The sequence below is a fragment of the Ictalurus furcatus genome, chromosome 23, assembly GCF_023375685.1.
Source record: "Ictalurus furcatus strain D&B chromosome 23, Billie_1.0, whole genome shotgun sequence".
Classification (NCBI taxonomy): domain Eukaryota; kingdom Metazoa; phylum Chordata; class Actinopteri; order Siluriformes; family Ictaluridae; genus Ictalurus; species Ictalurus furcatus.
In genome coordinates this window covers 12,271,682-12,292,436 of record NC_071277.1, presented here as the reverse complement: position 1 = coordinate 12,292,436, position 20,755 = coordinate 12,271,682, and the positions used below count along the sequence as shown (strand labels likewise).

Here is a 20,755-nt window from a genome sequence, read left to right as displayed (position 1 = left end):
GTAACTACTGACTGAAGTTTCTATTTGTAATAAACATGTAGGCTAACACAACTGTGGATTTAGTACTTAGCATTCAAAATAGATTAAACCTGGATCATTTCAGGTACATGAACACAGCTTTATCAATATCAAAGTTTCTACTATCACATCTGTTAAAGTAACTGTTTCTGTTAAGATTCTCGGCTCCATTAAGACTCTTAACTTACCTGATGTGGTCTGATCAGTCCTGTGATAGACAAGCATTTCCATTGGCTGCAGCCTGTAGGTATTATGGACAATCACGAACGTCAACATTGCGTAACCACACGCAGAATATCCCCGCTATGTTTATTACATTTTAGTCTCATTTTTTCATCAACAATATTATATATTGATAAAGTCACAGTTAGCATTTAATGACCTCAGTGTCGGCTCATCATCGTCTCATCTTAGACATGGGAAAAAAAGGTCATAGACGAACATTTTTCATCATAGTTTTGTTAACGAATTTAACACTATCTGAGTGTCTACATTCATATGAGCCATTAACCACTAATACTACTCATATCTAAACATTGTGATGTTTTTATACCATATGGACATGTACACAAAATATACCATAGTTTAAAGCTCAATAGCATTTGAAGAGAATGACTTACAGTCACAAAACCAACTGGAAAGTGTTCCTGTAGGTGTCGGGTATGATGCACACCTTTTTAGATTTTTGTGAATATGTCCATACCGTATAAAAACATCACAATGTTTAGATATGATTTGACAGTTTATTTAATTATATTTCAAAAATCTGAAAGGTGTGCATTATAGCTGACACCTAGATGAACACTTTACAGTTGGTTTTATGACCAAGTCATTCCCTTCAAATGCTATTGTAGTTAGAAACATGTATTACTATATGTAACTTTAGAGACGGCCCCTTAATTTGCGCATATCTGCGAATACCGAACGTCCAATGTCAAGCCAACTTTCTGCCAGTCCGCGAGGTTCATCTTCTCTTGTGGCTTGTCAGCACAATCCCACCACTACTTGCACAACCACCAGAGTTTGGGGCCAGCCCAGAGTAACATGTTACAATAGTATCGCCAATCCATTGCTCTTCTTGTGAGACCCGGATGTGAAGACTTTAATTTTAAGACCTGAATTTTTGAAGCCTGAATTTGTGAGGTTGAAAAATAATGTGTTGAAATACTACCTGATGAATAATGAAGCTGGTATTTTAACAACTGAATATTTTGGAACCATATTTTAGGAAGGTGAATATGTGTGCATTGAATTTTGAATGCTGGAATTTTGTTTTCATTCAAAATATACAAACCCAATGAACTGCAGAGGAAACTAATTCAAGCATTGATATTGCTGTGGTTTTTTTTTTTCTTTCAATTTGTCAAATTGCTGGGCAGAAAAATTCAAGTATTTTTATTGCGATATGTTTTTATTCAATTTATGTAATTCAACATGCCATTTTGCCTTCAGGACATTTGGCACTATTATACTTTCATACAGCTCTAATACTCAGTTAAACGCCAAGGAGAAAAATGAGTTTTAAAACTAGATTTAAAAGCAGAAAGTGTCTCGGCCTGCCTAACATGTAAAGGCAAATTATTCCAAAGTTTTGGGGCTGCAACTGCAAAAGCACGGTCACCCCTACTTTTCAGCCTTGCTCGATGGACGACCAAAAATAACTGCTCAGAGGACCTTAGAGCTCTTGATGGAGCATGTGGTTGTATTAAATCAGACAAATATCTTGGGGCTAGTCCATTTAATGATTTAAATACTAAAACTAAAATCTTAAAATCAATTCTAAAATGAAAAGGAAGCCAGTGAAGGGAGGCCAATATTGCTGTAATATGTTCTCACTTGCGGGTTCCTTTTAACAGAATAGCAGCAGCATTCTGTACCATCTGCAAATGTGTTTGGGAGCCTTGGCTAATACCTACATAAAGCCCATGGCAGTAGTCAAGGTGAGTCGAAATAAAAACATGTATAACCCTTTATAATGGGCGGCTGTTTCTCAGGTGGTAGAGCGGGTTGTCCACTAATTGTAGGGTTGGCGGTTCGATTCCCGGCCCACATGACTACACATGCCGAAGTATCCTTGGCAAGACACTGAACCCCAAGTTGCTTCCAATGGCAAGCTAGCGCCTTGCATGGCTGCTCTGCTACCATTGGTGTGTGGATGTGTGTGTGAATGGGTGAATGAGACTATATAAAAGTGCTATGTACAGTGCATCTGGAAAGTATTCACAGCGCTTCACTTTTTCCACATTTTATGTTACAGCCTTATTCCAAAATGGATTAAATTCATTATTTTCCTCAAAATTCTACAAACAATACCCCATAATGACAACGTGAAAGAAGTTTGTTTGAAATCTTTGCAAATTTATTAAAAATAAAAAAGTACATGTACATAAGTATTCACAGTCTTTGTTCAATACTTTGTTGAAGCACCTTTGGCACCAATTATAGCCTCAAGACTTTTTGAGTATGATGCTACAAGCTTGGCACACCTATTTTTGGCTATTTTTGGGCAGTTTCTCCCATTCTTCTTTGCAAGACCTCTCAAGCTCCATCAGGTTGGATGGGGAGCGTCGGTGCACAGCCATTTTCAGATCTCTCCAGACATGTTCAATCGGGTTCAAGTCTGGGCTCTGGCTGGGCCACTCAAGGACATTCACAGAGTTGTCCTGTAGCCACTCCTTTGTTATCTTGCCTGTGTACTTTGGGTCATTGTCCTGTTTTCATCAAGGATGTCGCTGTACATTGCTGCATTCATCTTTCCCTCGATCCTGACTAGTCTCCCAGTTCCTGCCGCTGAAAAACATCCCCACAGCATGATGCTTCCACCACCAAGCTTCACTGTAGGGATGGTATTGGCCAGGTGATGACTGTTGCCTGGTTTCCTCCAGACATGACGCTTGCCAGTCAGGCCAAAGAGTTCAATCTTTGTTTCACCAGACCAGAGAATTTTGTTTCTCATGGTCTGAGAGTCCTCCAGGTGGGCTGTCATGTGCCTTTCACTCTACCATACAGGCCTGAATGGTGGAGTGCTGCAGAGATGGTTGTTCTTCTGGAAGGTTCTCCTCTCTCCACAGAGACACGCTGGAGCTCTGTCAGAGTGACCATCGGGTTTTTGGTCTGCTCCCTGACTAAGGCCCTTCTCCCCCGATCGTTCAGTTTGGCCGGGCGGCCAGCTCTAGGAAGAGTCCTGCTGGTTCCAAACTTCTTCCATTTACAGATGATGGAGGCCACTGTGCTCATTGGGACCTTCAATGCTGCAGAAATGTTTCTGTACCCTTCCCCAGATCTGTGCCTCGAGACAATCCTGTCTCGGAGGTCTACAGACAATTCCTTGGACTTCATGGCTTGGTTTGTGCTCTGACATGCATTGTTAACTGTGGGACCTTATATAGACTGGTGTGTGCCTTTCCAAATCATGTCCAATCAACTGAATTTACCACAGGTGGACTTCAATCAAGTCATAGAAACATCTCAAGGATGATCAGTGGAAACAGGATGCACCTGAGCGTGTCATGCCAAAGGCTGTGAACACTTATGTACATGTACTCAAAAAGACTTGAGGCTATAATTGGTGCCAAAGGTGCTTCAACAAAGTATTGAGCGAAGGCTGTGAATACTTATGTAAATGTGCTTTTTTTTGTTTTTTATTTTTAATACATTTGCAAAGATTTCAAACAAACTTCTTTCACGTTGTCATTATGGGGTATTGTTTGTAGAATTTGAGGAAAATAATAAATTTAACCCATTTTGGAATAAGGCTGTAACATAACAAAATGTGGAAAAAGTGAAGCGCTGTGAATACTTTCCGGATGCACTGTAAGTGCGCCATTTACCTTTCAAAATCATTAAAAGACATAAAATACTTGACTTTGGATAATTGCCTTAACTGAAAAAAATAGATTCAATTACTGAATTAATCTGTTTATCCAGTTTAAAGTCACTGTCCGTAACAACACCCAGGTTTTTTATGGTGGGCTTCACATATGGTTTTAAGACACCCAAATCGAGATAAGGGGCCCCACAGACACCCCCTGGTCCAAATACCACGACTTCCCTTCATTAAACTTAAAAAAATTTAAGGCCATCCAGGCTTTAATATCCTCAAGACAGTCTAACAATGGTGCTATGGAGTTAGCATTTCCTTTTAAAAGACAGATAGAGTTGTGTATCATCTGCATAACAATGAAACAAGATGCCATATTTCCTAAAAATGTACCCTAGGAAAAGCATGTATAAGGTGAACAAGATAGGCCCAAGAATGGAGCCCTGAGGGACTCCACACGAGGGAGATGCCGAGGTGGACACAGAATCCCCAAGACAAACAGAAAATCTTATGTCAGACAGATAAGACCTAAACCACTCCAACACAGTACCGTTAATGCCAGCACAATGCTCCAAATGAGAAAGTAAGATGGTATGGTCTACAGTGTCAAATGCAGCCGTAAGATCTAGGAGCATGAGAACAGCATAATCACCTGAGTCAGTGGTTGATAACAGATCAATAAAAACTTTTAGCAGGGCTGTTTCTGTGCTATGAAGGGATTTAAAACCAGATTTGAATACTTCTTGAAGACCATGTAGATCTAAAAAAGATTGTATAGATACAACTTTCTCCAATATCTTAGAGAGGAACGGAAGTTTTGAGATGGCATGAAATTAGCAAGAACTGAGGTATCCAAATTTGATTTTTTTTATCAATGGTTCCACTATTGCATGTTTAAAATTGCGGGGTACAACACCCGAGGCAAGACTACTATTTATAATTATTAGAATTTTGGGACCAATGGTTTCAAAAACATTTTTTTAAATGAGGAAAAAGCTGAGAAAGTAATAAAATATTATTATTAAGACAATTATATATATATATATATATATATATATATATATATATATATATATATATATATATATATATATATATATATATATATATATTTGATTATGCTCATTATTCCAAGTAAAATTACGACTTTATGGAAATCTGCATTTTGTCCCAAGGGTATGCAAACTTGTTTAGTACTTAGATTTAGTATTTCCTCTTTCCTCACAGCCAGGAAGTAAAACAGATCTGTGGACGTGGAGAAAGTAAATACTTTGCAGAAGGCTTAATCACTTCAGAGAGCATCGTGTACTGACAGAATCTGAATGATGGCACAGTGTCGGTTTGATTCATACCACTTAATAATATTTCTCCTAATGGTGGCAACAACAGAATGCGAAAGTGAGTTTGACATTTATCTACAATTGATCACTATTGCTTTGTATTATCATCATCTACATATCTACATATTTAATGAATATCTCTAATCTTCCTGGCTGGTGGCTGGTTTGAATTCTTATATGATGGATTTTTGCACTTGTTATTCAATTTATCAAATTGGTTATGTGCTTAACAAACAGAGTATTACAATTTGTTGGTGCAAAACCAGATTGTATTTATGGAATTAAGATTCACCATATATCAACAAAATGCTGATTACAAGTTGCTGAGGTCAGGCGTTAATCAGAATCTTAATGTAATACCTTGTGCTATTTTAGTTAGAGTCAAGGACATCTCAGTAAGGACTAAAGGCAGTGCATACAGACAGAAATACAGATATGGTTACAGTGGAGAAGTAGTTGCATTGCATATCATATTGTGCATTGGCTTATTTACTCTAAAGGTAGATGTTTTACAATGTATAATACATTTTTTTTCATGCCTAAATGACTATATAAGACACACTTATATAGTGTTACTAACAAACATATAAACCAACACCCATAAAGCTGCATACTGTTTCTAAAAAAGTCCCTTAGCACTTCTGTTTTGTGAAATTTTAACTCTGGTATTTGACTTTCTGCTTCTCTTTCTCATATCCTGTTAACTACATCTCGGAGGCCTTTAGAGTAGCACCCAGTTGAGATTTTTGTAGCCAGAAGGAGCAAAACATTTTACAGTGCCTCAGTACAGACCATGAGCCTGCTGCTCCAGAGGAGCCAGACTGCCTGATAGTCAGCATGATTTTTGTCAAGCTCTATTGTGATTCTGGGCTGGATATATTTTCAAATGAATTATAATGTAATTCTATATTGTAATTGTATATGGTACCATTTGTGATTCTGCCAATACACTGAAATCAAATCAGTTTGCTAGTGGTTCTGTCAGATACTAATGTGGTTTCATGCATGTTCAAATATTTATAATAATAATAACTTTTGTGTGTATATATAATATAATATAATATAATATAATATAATATATATCAATCTTTTTTTTTTTTGAATGTGTTTGCATCAAATTCACCTGCTATTTATATGCACCTGCTGTCTCTGTTTCCTCTTTCTTGTATCCAGATTGTGACATTTTGGACAGCATTGAGACAGTGCTGAATTCAATAGTTACAGTTACATGCCCTTTAACACCATGGCCTGAAGTCACACAGGTCATTTGGGAAGTTCTTCAAGGTGAAAAAGCGGAAAGAGTTGGTTCTGTAACCAACTGTTCATCTTCCTGCACCACAGAAGCCAATAACAACAGAGCCCAGCGACCTCTATGTAAAGTGAGAGCAGTGCAGGATTTACAAAAAGGAACTGGATCACTGATCATTAGTCCTGTGGAGATCACAGATGCAGTTTGGTATCGATGTACAGTGCAAAACAGAACCAGATCTTACTGTTCTCAAGTAAAGATTGGTGTCAAAGGTTTGTTTCTAAGTAAACTAAAATAATTTTGGTTTTCAAAAATGATGTTTAGTTGTAGGTCGTAATAATAGTAGTCTTAATTATTATTACTACTATTAAGTAGGCTGTAATAATAATAATAGTCATCATCATGATCATAATCATCATCTGTGTAAATACATGTGTATGTGAATATAATTTGGTGGTTTCATTTTATGCTGCCCTGTTTCTCATATCTTTTCAGATGAGCCTCAACTTCAGACTCCGATTCAAGGTAAAGCAGGATCAGTGTGGTTTGTGTATTCAAAAACAAATCATAGTTTGGTTAATGATACCTACTTTACTAAATTTTAAAAGTACATCTGTAATCAAACTGGATGAGATACTTTAATTAGGAAAAAAAAGGTTGACATACAGTCTAAGTTTATCTGGGGAGTGTTTAAATTTAAATAGCTTTATTTATTTATTTATTTATTAGATATATAAAGATGAAAATTGGTATCGTCCTTTCAGATTATTTAAGTGTTATGTATGTGCTCTTATACTCATACTGCTGGCTTTTCAAAACAAATAGACCATTAATTATTTAGGACAACTAGGCAGGGTTGCAAGGGGCCTGTACCGTGAAGGTAACTCAGGGTGACGGTATTAGGTTCGAGTTGAGAAAACAAATCCAATCAGGGGGTATTCCAGGAAGCAGGTTATGCGACTTACCTGGGGAAGTTTACTCAGAATTAACGGATAACCTCAACTTTCAGTTCCAAAAACGGAGGTAACTTTCAGGGTATGTAAGTTGCTATAGCAATTTAATCACTGAACATAACCTGCTTCGGAGCAAAATTTGCCAAGATTCTTTGTGGAGGTAGATGGACCCTCCTCTGTACAGGAATTGCCATAATCTTTAAGGGGACGATGACAAAGTTTTTATAATCACATATTTAAAAAAAACAAAAAAGGAATGCATTATATGTTAAACCTCTGTGGGCCTCCCAGCATCTTCATTTTGTAACTCTGTCACAGCATAGGTTGTCTCTTCATCTTCATCCTACAGTGCAAACTACTAATGGTGTTTGGTCTAGCAAACAGAAACAATACTTGAAGACAATAATCACTTTCAAATGTGGCAGGATGTGCTGTTGCAGGAGGGTCCATTAATACAATGTGTCCATCAGCAACTGTAAGAAAATGAAGTTATGTACATACTCAAAGAAATACAATCAATATACAAAGACACAAAGAACATCTAGTAGGGGCACTACAATTAAGATTACAGTACACACCATATGCAGTAAAAAAAATACTAAACATGCATAATAGACAAGTGAAACATTGCCAATAATGAGTTATTTTAAAATTCCTTTTTTAGACCATGGCAGTGATTATTGTTATCTTGATTGTTTAAGTATAAATCACTTAAAGCACTGGAAACTTTTTTTAAAAAAAGTCCTAAGTACTAATAAGCTACACATACATTTTACTAAGCCACTTATATCATGGGAGGTAAATGGTAAATGGTCTGCACTTATATAGCGCTTTTTTAAACTTAGTGGTTCCAAAGCGCTTTACACTATGTCTCATTTACCCATTCACACACACACCAATGGTAGCAGAGCTGCCATGCAAGGTGCTAACTTGCCATCAGGAGCAACCTGGTGTTCAGTGTCTTGCCCAAGGACACTTCGGCATTTGAACTCAGAATTGAACGAGTTCGGAATCGAACCGCCAACCCTACGATTAGTGGACAGTCCGCTCTACCACCTGAGCCACAGCCGCCCTAGGTAGCTGACTCTGATGAACTGCCCTCTTGATTAAGGGACAATGGCAGTTCCTCAGCCGGCGTGAGTGAAGATGCTGGTGGTCCCCCACCCATTTTACGGGTCTCTGCCTTCTTCCTGTGGCTATATAGAACCTAGAGAAAAGTTATTATAGATGGTTGGACCAATTTTTTTAAGTTACAATTTAGGAAGTTTATGAAATACCTTTTTTGTGTTTCATTTTGACTTGGCTCCAGTTTCTTCTTGGACCAGAAGGATTACACCTGATAAAATATAAAGCCTATTATATTATTAGTACTATGTACAATCTTAAGAAATTGGTGGAGGGCTAAAATTAAAGGCATATCTATTAAATTTTACGGCACGGGTCTAATAGGATCAATGCTTAATTTAGCATTATAATGAAAAACTTTTCAGATATTTATGAACTTATACATTCATGCTTTTACCTGATCCGTTACTTTTTTCCAAACGAACTCTCTGTTTGAAGCAGCAGTTACTCTTTTTATATTCCTCATAAGCATGCATTAAAACCTCCAACTCTGCTCTGCTGAAGTGTGCAGCCCTGGAGTTCCATGGTGATTCCTGAATTCGGTGATCCAATGATAATGTCTTTATATACTTGCCGTGCATGTGGAGGTTGATTGAACTAACTCCTAACCGGTGTTCTGGAACCGACATAGTCAGAGTAAGCAAGGTTTCGGTTAATCAACTGAGTGTTCAGGGTTTATGTGATGGTAAGTTAAACCTGCTTTCTGGAAAGACCCCCCCGGTTTTTCGGTCTCAACAAGGTGGCTTGGGGTTCGATACACAGCTAACCTACTCCGAGCAGGTTTTATTTTAGGTCAGAAAACTTAAACCCAATTTGGATCAATCAGCTGTGAGCAAAGTGATATAAAACGACCAACGATTAGTAGTACCTACTCAGCGTGGCTCAAGGTCCCTTTCAAGAACCTTCAAACTAACGGTTCCTCAGTGGTGGAATGAACTTCCAACCTCAATCCGGACCACAGAATCTGTCACCATCTTCAAGAAACAGCTAAAGACCCACCTCTTCCGTGAACACCTAACCAACCCATGAAAAAAAAAACAAACCCTTACTCTGGTACTTACACTTCTACTCTGCGCACTTTGCTTCTTCTGGAACTCAATTAATGGATCTTGTATGGTAGCACGACTTGATATCGCTTTGCTTGTATTCTCTCATTTGTAAGTCGCTTTGGATAAAAGTGTCTGCTAAATGAATAAATGTAAATGTAAATCTGATGCATCAAATTGAACCCTTTAGTGGTTGTAGAGGTGGCTTCACCATTTGTGTAGCTCGGATACAAATAATAAAGACACTTCAAAGGGAAATAACTTTTTAGGGACAGACACAATCCCCGGGCTTTTCCCGACTACCATCTGTACAACATATATGGATTTTCGGCAGATGGTATAGTTTATCTATGCTGGTTTCTTGAGCCGTACATTAGAAATCTGATACGCTGAAGCCACACTTATCGCAGAATTTATTTGTTGCTTGTATTGCTTTGCAGTTCTTTGCGAGTGGTATACATTTTCATGTGGTGGAATTATTCCTGTCCTAATATATTGTCACAAATTTACTTATTTATTAATATGTAATTAAAATAACTTATATTAAATGAAATTACATGAAATATGTTGGGGTTATAAATTTCCAATCCGTTTATTCTCATTGTAAGCCTATGAAAGTAAACTTTTACACAATCAGCAACTTTCATAAGCTTTGGCAATCGCAACGATGTGATTTTTGTGGTTAGTGTAGATTTAGATTCCTCATATGTTCTCATTATAATTAGTTGCTCCTCAAATGGACAAAAAGCACACCTGCTTTTTTACATGTTGAATGTTATTGGCTGTTTGCTGCAAACGTCTGACATGCGCACTCTGAGTAAACCTCGATTTATAGTAGTGATGTGTCGTTCATGAAGGATTTGTTCATTTTGAACGAATCTTTAATATGACTTGGGAACAACGAGTTGTCTCAGAGTGATTGATTCATTTTTGATAGCGCATGCGCTGCAACATCCCCATAGGTTCTGTACATGAAACAGCAATGATTAGTTCAGCTGTCGAATCTTAGGGTTTGAGTCGTTCATTCTTCCGGTGACCGCCCCATAGGCAATGCACCATGCAATACCAGAAACAGAAATGATTAGTTCACGTCTCGAGTCTTCGGGTTCAAGTCATTCGTTCTTCTGGTGACTGACCCATAGGCAGTACACCATGCAATACTGGAAACAGAAATGATTAGTTCATCTGTCGAATCTTCAGGTTCGAGTCGTTCCTTCATCATGTCACAACCCCAGCCCCATCATTTTACTGACTTGGATCTTTGAATCTCGTTCAGCAAAATGAACAAATGTTTTTTTCGAGTCGTTTGTTCATCAAGTCACAGCCCCGTAGGCTGAATGCGGCGGGGCTGTGACATGATGAACGAATGACTCAAACTTGAAGACTCAAGAGCTGAACTAATCATTTCTGTTTCCTGTAGAGAGCCTATAGGGATGTTGCAGTGCATGTGTAGTCAACACAAAATGAACGAATCACTCTCTGAGACAACTCGTTATTCCCGAATCATATTAAAGATTCGTTCAAAATGAACAAATCATTCATGAACGACACATCACTAATTTAGAGTTAAAACCTGGGTTTACTGTGAAAATTGATAACCAGCATCATGAAACCTGTTAACCTTAATTTACCTGGATTGGAATAGTTTGGTTTTGTCAACTCAAAACTTACTCTGTAACCCTGTTTTTATTCAACTATCTTCATGATACAGGCCCAGAGGCCTGTTTCATGAAGCGAGTTGAACAAATGGTACCAGGCTTATTGGTACCATGACGCTAGTTATCACCTTTCTCTGTCAACTCAGGCTTTGATTCTTAAGCTATGATTAGTCCACCAGCACATGCACATAAAGGAATGATTGCGGCACTGAACAGCCAATAGCATTCAACATGGAAAAAAACCCCAGCATATTTCCGGTTGAAGAGCAAGAAATTATTATGCGGAAGTATGAGGAATTTAAACCTACACTAATCATAAAAAGCAACACCGTTGCAGCTGCCAAAGCTTTCTGAACATTGCTGATGGGTCATTGATGATTGTGTAAATATATAAGTTTACTTTTATAGGCTCACAATGAGAATAAATGGACTGAAAACTTACAAACCCAACATATTTCATGTAAATTATTTAATATAAATGTCAATTGTTTTAATTAAATATGTAAAAAAATAAATATCAATTTGTGAAAATATATTAGGGCAGGAATAATCCCACCGCATGTAAATATGTACCACTTCCAAAGATATGCAAAGCAATACATACAGTCTGTGGTACAGTAAGAGCGTGGCGTGTCAGATTTTTAATGTGCGGCTCAAGAAGTCAACAAAGATGCAAGTAAGTACGTCTTTCATGCAAGTAAGTATCAAGGAAAGCCAGGCGATTTTGCCTATCTCTAAAAGCTCTTTCTGAAGTGCTCTTACAATTTGTGCTGAGAAGTTAAATTAATTGCATCACTTATATTTCACTTTGCTCAAAGCTGATTGGTCCAAGTTGGGTTTCTGTTCTTTTACCCATAACAGAACCTTCCCCAGAGGTTACTATGGCGATGAACATTGGAAAACACTGAACCACTTTCATGGTACCTAAAACCCAAGATTGGCACAAATTAAACTGAATCTTACCTGGATATCGACCTAAACTGACTTCATGGTACAGGCCCCTCGTCAAAACGGAATAATAAAGAACTGAATCTCTCTAATCTAGCTACACGTAAACAGCTCGTAGCAACAAGGGAGCGCAGTTACTGCTTCTATCTGACAGCCGATGCTAAAACTAGCTTAAACAAATAATCAAGCAAGCAACACTTACCAGGTACTGTTCGCCCGTGTGACTACTTGCTTTCGCCATTTCTTTGCAGTATCGTTTTGGTTCCCTAATCATTGCCTGATCCAGGCATTATTCACTCCACAATCTCCCATTTTCCTCTCAGAATCTTTGCAATATGTTTTCCAGCAAAAAATGGTTCTTTAGAATTCTGCACAATGCTTTTAGCCGGGCTCTTATCATGACATTTGTTTGTTTTTACCACCTAGTTCTGTGTTGTCATGGGTTTCTACCTGTTTCCTGTTTAGTTCCATAATTACTTTGTCTATTTAGACCTTTATGTTTCTGAGTCTCTCTTTAAAGTTTCGTTCCATGTGTATGTGCGTTATCAAGTTTTATAAGTGTGTTTTAAGTGCTTTTCCCTTAATAAACACGATACCATAATCATATCTGACAATACTTTACCAGCTGAATACTAAATAGTATCACAATACCAAGCAATATTGTGTTAATTCATCATTCAAATTCACAAATTGAAGCAATTACAATTACATATACCAATTACATATCTTTATAATGTAATTTTCAGAAATATATATATATAATGAGATAGATAGATAGATAGATATAATAAAGATATAGATAAATGATATAGATATAGATAAATGAAAACAGATAAACCAAATTTTCCTAGAATACTTTATTAATGGGAATGAATAACTGGTTATTGGAAAAACTCAAGAATAATCATACAGTTGGCTAGCAACTGCTGCATGTGCCACATATTTAATCTATTGTTACCTTGCGTGATGAAATCATGCAAATGGAAATTGTCCTCAGAGTACTAAGAATGAAAACATCATTAGGAATAAATAAGTGAGTTAGGAACAAACTCCAAAAAAAGAAAATTGTGAATGTTAGCTTGCTTACTATCAAATACAGCTAATTTTAGTATTTACACACAGCAGTTAGCATAACGTTGGCTCACTTACTACCAAACATTGGTAATTTTATTATTTACACACAGTGGTTAGGATAACATTAGCTCACTTAGTAGCAAAAAGGAAATCTTTAACGATTATTAAGGTAAGGAATTTAGGTTAAATGAAGTGTCACTAACTTTTGTGTGTTTTACAAAAGCAGTGAAATGTGTCATTTTAGTGAAAATAGTATTAACTGCTACACTGTATTGACAATATTACCGTTAAAAAATACAGTGGCATCAGCGGTATTTTGAAGCTTTAATATAGTGGTACTACCATAGTAACGGTATAGTGTGCAACCCTACTACAGAGATGAAGTTTGTACTTTATTTACTCTTTGTTTGCCATTGCCAGTGTTTGCAGAGTCTCATTAGATTTAATTCAGATTATTAGTTTAAAACAAAATCTTGGCAGCTGCAGACTATTTTTAAACTTTCCTCATGCTGAGACCCATACATTTGATTATTGAACTGAACCTCTTCCTTTCTTGTTTTTTGTTTGTTTGTTTTTTTAGAATGCAAAAGCCTTGACCCAGTTGAAGTAGTACAGAACTCAACATTGATGCTTCAGTGCCCTGTGCCCAGATCGCATCTTGGTGCCCAACAGTTAATCTGGGGGACTGTTGAAGTAGATGTGACTGTTCCTATAACTCGCTGCCCTTCACATTGCACCTCCAGTGGAGCCCAGAAACCACTGTGTGAGAGAGCAAAAACAATGGAGAATGGGTCACTGACTATTAGTCATGTGGAGTCTACAGATTCTCAGTGGTTCTGGTGTGCACTTGCAGTGAATTCCACATTGTGTTATAAATTTAAGCTTACTGCCAAAGGTTTGTTCAAGCTTCACTTTGGCATAAATATGACATATACATGAGTTGCTTAGGTTTTAGTTATCGTCTTCAGCATGCTCTAAAATATTAGTACCATTATGTTTCACATTAGAGCTATGAGGGTGAGTCAAATGAAAACCTTAATAGTGTTACATACACTCACTGAGCACTTTATTAGGAACACTGTACTAATACTGGGTAGGACTTCACTCAAAACCACCTCAATTCTTTGTGGAATGTATTCCACAAGATGTGCTGGATAATTTGCTTCTCCAACCTACATTGACCCTGCTAGCTCAGAAATTCAAACTATGAAATCAATTAAGCTATGTGACTCATTCTTTAGAAAAATAAAACCGCCGAACTCATGAAGATTGGATTCAGATGAGGAAGTTTTATTTGCAGTCAGCAAGACATCAAATAACCTGAACTGGTACCAGGAATGCACAACACATGGAGATGTAGCTTGCACTGAGGTTCTGTTGGTTAGAAGGTTCTTTATATACTTATATTTCAGTCATGGCACCATATCTAACTTTAACCAATCATACACAGTTCCCCTTTTGGTATATCCAATCACAATCTTCCTCATGTATTTCGGTTGCATAATTTTCCCGTTATCTTCAACAGGCCCCAAGTTTTCCCATTTTGTGAGGCCATAAATTTTCCATTATCTTTATCTTGGTTTACCTTTCTCATGCAAACGTCATTATTTGCGTCATTACACTAAGGGGCGTATATGGTCTCTGCCGTTTGCTTTCTCTTTATTTAACCTTGAGGCCTTGTTCCACCACGGATGAGTGAATTGAATTACCTTTACATTTGTCTACTGTGTGCCTGTACCATGGGTGAGTGAATTTTCCACATTTCCTGTATGGAATATGCACTCATGTTTATTCTATGTGCTTTTTATGGTCAGACTTGCATTCTTAAGTCTTCATGTGTTTTCTGTGATTAGATGTAAAGTCAAACACCATCAACCCTGGTCCTTCCAAGAAGAACTCTGGGCCTTCCATGAAGAAGAAAAGAACTGATGCATCTACTTAAACACGCTTTACAGTGTTCGGGGCAGACAGACTCCCACGTACCCAACTGCATCTAAGTGTACTCAAGCTACCCAGGTTCCCTAGAAGGTTAAAAAAAGAATATGTATCCCTTGAAATATTATGTGAAACCTTTTGTTGTAAAAAAGTAATGCTTCTCTATGCATTCTCCTGCCAGTACATAAATCCTGCTTCAAACCAGTTTCTGTGTGTGTGTGTGTGTGTGTGTGTGTGTGTGTGTTCTTTTAACTGCTCATACGTGTGTGCCTTGGTATCAGTAGATCTGTCATGAGGCCCCTCTGCTCTCTTCGGCGCACCCACACACATACTGCACAGTTGTACATACATACATCAGTTGTTTTCAAATGTCAGGTGATGCTTCAATTCTTTACATTTTACTACTCTAAATTCCTACATAATTTCTCTTTTATTACTCTATTATTCCTACATATTTTCCCCCGTTGTGACTTTAAAGTCACACTTTTCTCACAAATCTGCTAACACTTGGGTGCCATGCTGAGGAAACATGCATTCTTATTTAACTTTTCTTATAATGGCAAGTAAGCATATTGTTAAGCAAATATATCATTGATAACAGATACCTATGTCCAGAGGTGTGTGATTCTTCGCCAATTGATGAGGGAAAAATTCTCAACTTGCCAGCATTTTCTGCTCGACAGTGTATCGTTCACCTGGACTCTACACCTATACTAACATACATTTACGCAATCATAATATTTCAGTCCTTCTCGTGTGAATTTCTTCCTAATCTTGCCTGCTGCTCCCAGGCAAATACCTTCTTCTGCCTTTTGTGATTCTGCACCACGTAGAAGGGCTCGGTGGGAGTCAGGGGAGAGGTTTCTAGCACATCACCCTGATCCCTTATCTGTTTCCCCTTCTTGTATTCGGCAGAGTGCTTAAGATCTTCTGTGTCTTAGTTGGCACATTAGTCTCTAGTCTTTCTTCTTCTGCCCTATTCGTGATAACCTCTATGATTTTCCACATGGGAGTGTTTGGGGAAAACCACTCTAACTCTCTCACCCGAAGACCATACGATACCTCTTGCATCAGAAGATACCAAGCATGGGTGATCCAAACCTAGATCCCCTCGCAGTTCACAGGTCTATATGTCCGTTTGTCCTTTGCAGTTACCCATTTTCGGTCCATGGTGATGTAATATGCACAAAAGGGGATGGGGTGCTTCAAATGAGTTGGTGTCCACTCTCCCAATTCATCAGTCAGGATGTTTATCCTTTCGTAACTAGTGTCCATTCTGCTGCCCAGGACAGTCTTTCTGTCTACTTAGAGTTAGAGACAGAGGCACACAAAGACATACAACCCATAGTACTCATTGCATATGCTTCTATAATATCTTGTTGTTTTTTCTCCCTTTTTTCTATTTTTGTTACTTTATATATATATATATATATATATATATATATATATATATATATATATATATATATATATATATATATATATATATATATATATATATACTGTATGTATGTATATATATGTATGTATGTATATATCTATATATATCTATATATATATATATAGATATATACTGTATATATATATATACTGTGTATATATATAGTAACTCAATTATTTATCTTCTTCCCTTTTCTCTTTTTTTTTTTGTAGTGTTCTCTCTGATATCACTGTTGTTTCCCAAATACTATATACATTTTCTATTTTACACCATATACATTACAGGGACTCCTTTAGACGGAATGGACCATTTTGGGGGATGTTGTATTCTTCTGGACCACATCCTTTCATTTCACTGTACTCCGGTTGATCACTTTCCCTCACTTTCTCCGTATCCCTCATAGCAGTATGGGAAGCGTATGCTAGGTGCTACTTGCACATTATCTGGTGTCTTGGGGACTACTGGTCGCATTAATATATTAGTCACACTTTACAGTGGAGGAAATAAGTATTGAACGCATAAACATTTTTTTCAGAAATATAGTTCCAATGAGGCTATTCACATGAAATTTTCACCAGACTTTGGTATTAACTCAAGAAATCCAAACATTAAAGTCCATAAATAAAGTTATGTGTAATAAAGAGGAATGACACAGGAAAAATGTATTGAACATGCTAACTGAAATTTATTTAATACACTTAGTGGAGAAGACTTTGTTTGTAATGACAGCTTCAAGATGCTTCCTGTATGAAGAAATTAATCAGCCACAATATTCAGGGTTCATTTTGGCCCATTCTTCTAAACATATTGTCTTTAACTCTTGTTCAATTGGATTCAAGTCAGGTGATTGACTGAGCCATTCTAACACCTTGATTTTTTTTCTCTGAAACCAATTGAGAGTTTCCTTTGTTTTATGCTTTGGATCATTGTCATGCTGGAAGGTCCACCCACATCTCATCATCCTGGCAGCAGGTTCTTCTCAAGAATCTCCGGGTAAAGGGCTCCATTCATCGTTCCTTCAATTATATGAAGTCTGCCAGTACCATGCGATGAAAAACAGCTCCACACCATGATGCTTCCACCTCCAACTTCACTGTTGGTATAGTGTTTTAAGGGTGATGTGCAGTGCCATTTCTTCTCCAAACATGGTGTGTAGTATGATAGCCAAATAGGTACATTTTGTTCTTATCTGACCAGACTACACTCTTCCAGTATAACATAGGCTTCTCCAAATGAGTTGTAGCAAACTTTAAATGAGCTTCAACATGCCTTTTCTTTAGTAATGGAGTCTTGCGGTGTGAGCATGAGCAGTGGAGGGCATTGCCTATTGTTTTCTCTGTGATGATGGCACCTGCTGCAGCCAACTGTTTCTGGAGCTCTTTCTGAGTGGTCCTTGGCTCTTGAACTACTCTTCTGACTATTCTTCTGACTTCCTGGTCAGAAATCTTACGAGGAGCTTCTGTACATGCCTGGTTGATGACGGAGTAATGTTGCTTCCACTTGTGGATAATGGCCCTACTGGTGCTTATTGGAGGATTCAGAAGTTTTGAAATACGTCTGTATCTGATTCCATCAATATGTTTTGCAACAATAAGGTTGTGAAGGTCTTGGGAGAGCTCTTTGCTTTTACCCATCATGAGATGTTTCTTGTGGTTGTACATCTACTAGGCGCAGACGTGAGTGGCAGCCGGTCACAGCAGCTCCTGCAGCTTTTTAACTTTAACTTCTTCACCTCTTTCTGACATTCTATCATTCTGGTTTTATGCCAGACTTTTATGTCACCTTATTGTCTTTATGTCTGCCCAAATTTGTCATTTTGAACGTGTTTCTTGCTGGATTTTTGGACCCACCAAGATTACTCGGACAATGCTTGTTTATTCAAGGGAGCAGCTCCTGATGCATCAGACTAGAGCGGCGGCTTTGCAGGCGTACATACCAGTGGAGCTACCGAGGCACAGGCGAGGGACAAGAGCAGGTGCAAAGGTTAGGGAGAAGCGGGAGAGAAAAAGGAGACTCAAACCTTGTCTTCCATAATTTGTTATGGGGAATGTAAGATTGCTGGCCAACAATTCAGATGAGATTGCAGCACTGACGAGTAGCCAGCATGAGTTCAGGGAGGCCAGTTTGTTGTGCTTCATGGACAGATCAGATCAGTCCACAACTTGATCTAACTTGTACCTGTACCTTGTACAAGCCTGTAGTCAAACAGCAGCCTGTCACCACCAAGTTCATAAAGGTTTGGTCCAGTGAGGCCAAAAATGCCCTGCAGGACTGCTTTGAGACCACAGACTGGGACCTGTTGCTTGAGGATCATGCAGAGGACATTGAGGGACTCTCCCAGTATATTACAAAATTACATACGCTTCTGTGAGGACAGCATTGTACCCACAAAGAAGGTCCGCTGTTTTTCAAACAACATGCCATGGATCAACAAAGATATTAAAGCCCTCCTAAACAGGAAAAAGAGAGCATTCATGGCAGGAGACAATGAGGTGGTCATGTCAGTCCAAAAGGAGCTAAGGAGGGAGCTGAGGAAAGCAAAAAACAGCTACCAGGAGAGGCTAGAGTGCAAGCTGGAAGTAAAAAGTGCCAAAGAGGTATGGGAGAGCATGAACAGGATTACTAAGGCTAAAAATTTCCTACAGGGGCTAAAAAATTCCAGACCAGCCATGGAGGGCAGCCTGGAACATGCAAATGAGCTAAACCGGTTTTTCAACAGGTTTGACTCAGCCCCCACCCCTGAGAGCTCAAATGGACATTCACACACTCCTGATGATGAGGACAATACAAGAATCATCACAGACATAGGCACACCAATGACCCCCTACCTCTCCACCAGCCCATTAATAACATCTAGCCAGTTGAGACAGGTGCTATCCAAACTCTGAATCTATGGGCCCAGACATCATCAACACCAGGCTGCTCAAGGCGTGTGCCACACAGCTTGCAGGTTTTTCAACACCTCTTCAATCTTTCATTAAGGCTGAAAAAGGTGCCCCAACTATGGAAGATCTCCTGCATTGTTCTGGTGCCCAAGAAAGGTCATCACTACAGGCCTGTGGTGCTGACCTCACATGTCATGAAGACCTTTGAGAGACTGGTCCTGAGGCACCTGAAGCTGATCATAAGTGACTCCATTGATCTGCTGCAGTTTGCATACCAGACCCAAATCAGCATGGATGATGCGATCATCTACCTACTGCATAGGGTTTACTCACACCTGGAGAGGCCAGGAAGCACATTTAGAATCATGTTTTTTGATTTTTCTAGTGCATTTAACACAACAGGAACTTCACTACTGCATCTGCATGCACTGTTGGGTGCACTTCCACCCATCTACTGTATCTGTCCACTTCCACCAAGACATACCTTTTTCTTTTTTTTCCTCTCCACAAAGTCAATTATCAGGTGTCAAAGTGGTCCGTCCGGTTGTGGGATGTGTCCTATCAGAGCTGTGAAATTTTTCCTAATGTTGTGTTGTGCACATATTTCTCAACTTGTTAACGTGTGGTCAATCATGGGGCCTAGAAATGGAGTCCACCAGGCTCTTTTGAGTCTTTTTACCACTTCCCACCTTGCGCAATGGTCTGAGCCATGCGTTGTCCTAATCAATGTGGGCAACAAGGACAGGGAAGCTACAAAATGTCCCCCTGGCCCTCACCAGAGTCCGGTTCCACTATTCTTCCTTGCTCCCACTATTCTTCCTTGCTGGAACCAAGACTGGCATAATGTGAGTATGATGTAAAGCTGTTTGTTTGGCAGCTTCATCTGCTGCCGAATTCCCTTTAGTGATAAACATGCTATCTGATCTGTGGACAGCACATTTAACAATAGCCAATTTGAATGTTAAAGTTAAAGCAAGTAACAGCTCAGAAATGGCTTGACCATGAGTCACAGGTGAGCTGTCGTCTGCTCTATGAAAGCCCCGCTGTGCCAAAATTGAACTGTATAAATGGCACATTCCATATGCATATGCTGAATCAGTAAAAATTGTACAAAATTTTCCATTTGCTAGTTTACAGGCTGCTGTTAAGGCCTTAAGTTCTGTCACTTGGGCTGAGCGAGGTTGACTGACAGGTAGGGCTTGGACGATAACAAACAACAAAATGTCTGGGCAAGGAGCCACAATCGCATTACCTGCTACATTT

General features: G+C 38.5%; 1 protein-coding gene across 1 annotated transcript in view; it reads left to right on the top strand.

Annotated features, from left to right (window-relative positions):
* The first annotated feature begins 1,072 nt into the window (after positions 1–1,072).
* LOC128599759 (uncharacterized) overlaps positions 1,073–20,755 on the top strand; it is a 44,655-nt gene continuing 24,972 nt past the window's right edge. The window contains exons 1-5 of the mRNA XM_053611692.1: positions 1,073–1,958; positions 5,066–5,236; positions 6,352–6,699; positions 6,923–6,952; positions 13,812–14,126. Of these exons, the coding sequence (XP_053467667.1) occupies positions 5,161–5,236; positions 6,352–6,699; positions 6,923–6,952; positions 13,812–14,126 (769 nt within the window). The 5' untranslated portion in view covers positions 1,073–1,958; positions 5,066–5,160. The remainder of the gene's footprint in view (positions 1,959–5,065; positions 5,237–6,351; positions 6,700–6,922; positions 6,953–13,811; positions 14,127–20,755) is intronic.